At 62.0% G+C, this 3,297-nt stretch overlaps 1 protein-coding gene across 2 annotated transcripts; it reads right to left on the bottom strand.

The window, feature by feature from the left end:
* Positions 1-889: 889 nt before the first annotated feature.
* Positions 890-2,841, bottom strand: FZD2 (frizzled class receptor 2). Of its 2 annotated transcripts, XM_056127652.1 has the most exons (2): positions 2,191-2,841; positions 890-2,094 (listed from the first exon to the last, which is right to left on the bottom strand). In XM_056127652.1, exons 1-2 carry the CDS (start codon positions 2,815-2,817, stop codon positions 1,111-1,113), a joined length of 1,611 nt encoding a protein of 536 aa, XP_055983627.1. In that variant the 5' UTR covers positions 2,818-2,841; the 3' UTR covers positions 890-1,110. The 2 variants fall into 2 exon arrangements, with proteins under 2 accessions (XP_055983627.1, XP_055983625.1); XM_056127650.1 differs by having other exon boundaries at positions 890-2,841.
* Positions 2,842-3,297: the final 456 nt, after the last annotated feature.

Raw genomic sequence — 3,297 nt, 5'->3', positions numbered from 1 at the left:
CCAGAGCCTCTTCTACTCCCCCCACCCCTTTCTGGACAAGTTTGAAAAGGAACCAGTCTTTTGTCAAAGGAAAAAGAAAAAAATCCCACCAGCCCATCCCTGCCCTCCTTCCACCCCAACCCATTTTTATTGCTTTTTGAAAATAAACCCAAACAGCAAGAACCCACATGTAACACACAAATTAGCCCGCAAACTACAAACCTGAAGACCACCTACATTATTTGGTTGGGGACCCCAACTGGGGCAGATGCCAGGGGAAAGAGGGAAGGGGGGGCAGGGCACTTCCAACCCTCAACTCTGTGAATAAATAGGCAAAGGCTAGTGCTCCCCCCCCAAAAATGGAGGCAGTCAGGATCAGAATTCAAGGTAGATAGCATGGCATGGCGGGCAAAACACACATCCCCCAAGTACTTTTTGCCCCCTTCCATTTAATGATCACCAAGGAAGTGAGCTGAGCAGGGGAATGGGCAGAAGTGTGGGACCAGTTCCCACACTCTCCCCAGCCCTTCCCAGAATCCCAGGTCGGGATGGTGGTTTTTAATTTTGTGTTTTTGCATCTTCATCTCAGTTGGGAGGTTCAGGGATCTAATATTGGAGACAGGACAGGCAGGGAAACTGGGAAAGGGAAAGAAAACCATTTGAAAAAAAAAATCAGTCTTGCCCCACACCCGGGCAGCTTACAGGCCCTAGCCATAGATTTGGCTTCAGATGTGGCACACCAGATCCTCCTATCCCTCCCAGACAGCTCTTTCAGAGGACGTGGCCCTGCCCAGACAGCCCAAATTTCCAACTAGGGGGCCACAAAGCCCAGAGAACCCCTTGGCTACCCACCCTTCCTTGGCCCTGGGGACCCTCTAGGTTTCCCCTGTTTTTCTTTTTAAAATAGAAAATAAATCATTAAATTTACAAAGGCTATTTACAGTTTTAATTACAAACCTGATGGGGTGGGTGTGTGTGTGTGTGTGTGTGTGTGTGTGTATGTGTGTGTGCAGAGTTCCCTTTAGAAAGCGACCTTAAAAAAAAAAAAAGAAATGGTTTCGATTGTTCTTTATTTAAAAAAATAAAAGAGTCTGTTGGAGCCCCCCATCCCGGGCAGGGGGCGCCCCTCGCTCACACCGTGGTCTCGCCGTGCCGACTGTTGGTGAGGCGTGTGTAGAACTTACGCCACGAGTGCAGCGTCTTGCCGGACCAGATCCAGAAGCCCGACGTGATGCCCACGATGAGCGTCATGAGGTATTTGATCATGTAGACGGTGAAGTCGGGCGACATGCGCGGCGTGTAGTGCGCCGGGCAGGGGATGGCCAGGCTCTTGCAGTGCTGACTCACCCAGGAGCGCTCCCAGTGCTCGCGGAAGGCCTGCTCGTAGAAGTAGCAGGCGATGACGATGGTGGCGGGCACCGTGTAGAGCACCGAGAAGACGCCGATGCGCACCATCAGCCGCTCCAGCTTCTCCGTCTTGGTGCCGTCGTGCTTCATGATGGTGCGGATGCGGAAGAGCGACACGAAGCCGGCCAGCAGGAAGGACGTGCCGATGAACAGGTAGACGAACAGCGGCGCCAGCACGAAGCCCCGCAGCGGGTCCAGGCTGTTGAGGCCCACGAAGCACACGCCGCTCAGCAGGTCGCCGTCGATCTGGCCCATGGCCAGGATGGTGATGGTCTTGACGGCCGGCACCGCCCAGGCCGCCAGGTGGAAGTACTGCGAGTTGGCCTCGATGGCCTCGTGGCCCCACTTCATGCCGGCCGCCAGGAACCAGGTGAGCGACAGGATGACCCACCAGATGGAGCTGGCCATGCTGAAGAAGTAGAGCATCATGAAGAGGATGGTGCAGCCCTCCTTCTTGGTGCCCTGCACCACCGTGCGGTAGCCGTCCTCGGAGAAGCGCTCGTTGCACACCACGCGCTCCTGGAGCACGAAGCCGGCGATGTAAGCCACCGACACCATGGTGTAGCAGCCCGACAGGAAGATGATGGGCCGCTCCGGGTAGCGGAAGCGCTGCATGTCCACCAGGTACGTGGTGACGGTGAAGAAGGTGGAGGCGCAGCACAGCACCGACCAGGTGAGGATCCACAGGCGCGCAAAGCGCGTCTCCTCCTGCGAGAAGAACATGGAGCCGTCGGGGCGCGCCGGCTCGCAGGGCGCCGCGCAATCGCGCTCGCCCAGGAACTTGTAGCTGAGATAGGACGGCACCTTGAGCACGCGCGGGCAGTGGAACGGGTGCTCCAGCGTGGCGTAGCGCGGGGGCGAGCCGCCGCCGCCTCCGCCGCCCGGGCCGCCCGGCGTGCCCCCGGCCCCCGGCTGCAGGCCCGGCGGCGGCGCGGTGGTGAGCAGCGCGGGCGCGCCGTCCTCCGAGTGGTTCTGACCCACGCAGATCTGCTCGGCGCCGTGGCGCGGGAAGTGCTCGCAGCGCAGGCGCTCGGGCCACTGGAAGCCGAACTTGTTCATGAGCGCCTCGCAGCCCTGGCGCGCGCGCTCGCAGATGGAGCGGCACGGCGGGATGGCCTGCTCCAGCACGGTGCACACGGGCGCGTACATGGAGCACAAGAAGAAGCGCAGCTCGGGCGAGCACTGCACCTTCACCAGCGGGTAGAACTGGTGCACCTCCAGGCCCGCGTCCTCCTGGTTCGTGTGCCCCAAAAGGTTGGGCATGATGGTCTGGTTGTAGGCGATGTCCGTGCACAGCGGGATGGAGATGGGCTGGCAGAAGCCGTGGTCCGGGATGGAGATGCCCTTCTCCCCGTGGAACTGGGCCGGCCCGGCGGCGGGCAGCAGCAGCAGCGGCAGCAGCAGGCGGGGCAGGGCGCTACGGGGCCGCATGCTGGCCGCCGCCCCCCACCCGGCTCCCGGGCGCCCCCCCGCCCCCGCCCCCAACCCCCAGCCCCCAGCCCCGAGACCGCGCGCTTCCCCCGCCGCCGCCTCGCCGCGGCCGCCGCCACCCGCGCCGCTTTGCAAACTTTGCTCGCCGCCTCGGAGTCCGGGAGGCCGGGCGGGGGAGGGGGCGGCGCGCGGGCCGCTCGCTCGCCGCAGTCGGACTGAGCCGCCGGAGTGGCCGCGCGCCGCGGGCCCTCGCTCCTCTTCCTCCTCCTCTCGCCTCTCCCCTCCCTTCTCCTCCCTGCGACTCCTTTGTGCCTTCCTCCAGCCCTCACCTCGGCCTCTCCGATCCCAATTAGTCGGTTTCAAGGGGGCCCCCGCCGGTGGCCCCGCCCACTCCTCAGCCCCCCAAAAAAGGGATCCTTGAAACCTCCCCGTCGAGCGCTAAGCACCGGCCCCAAAATGTGCTCGCGGCCAATCAGATTT

Source organism: Sorex fumeus, unplaced genomic scaffold (assembly GCF_029834395.1).
Source record: "Sorex fumeus unplaced genomic scaffold, SorFum_2.1 ptg000063l, whole genome shotgun sequence".
Lineage (NCBI taxonomy): Eukaryota > Metazoa > Chordata > Mammalia > Eulipotyphla > Soricidae > Sorex > Sorex fumeus.
This window is presented reverse-complemented; position numbering and strand designations above follow the sequence as displayed.

Excerpts from the sequence above, each read along its gene's own strand:
- FZD2 (XM_056127650.1), bottom strand. The coding sequence starts at position 2,817 with ATGCGGCCCCGTAGCGCCCTGCCCCGCCTGCTGCTGCCGCTGCTGCTG.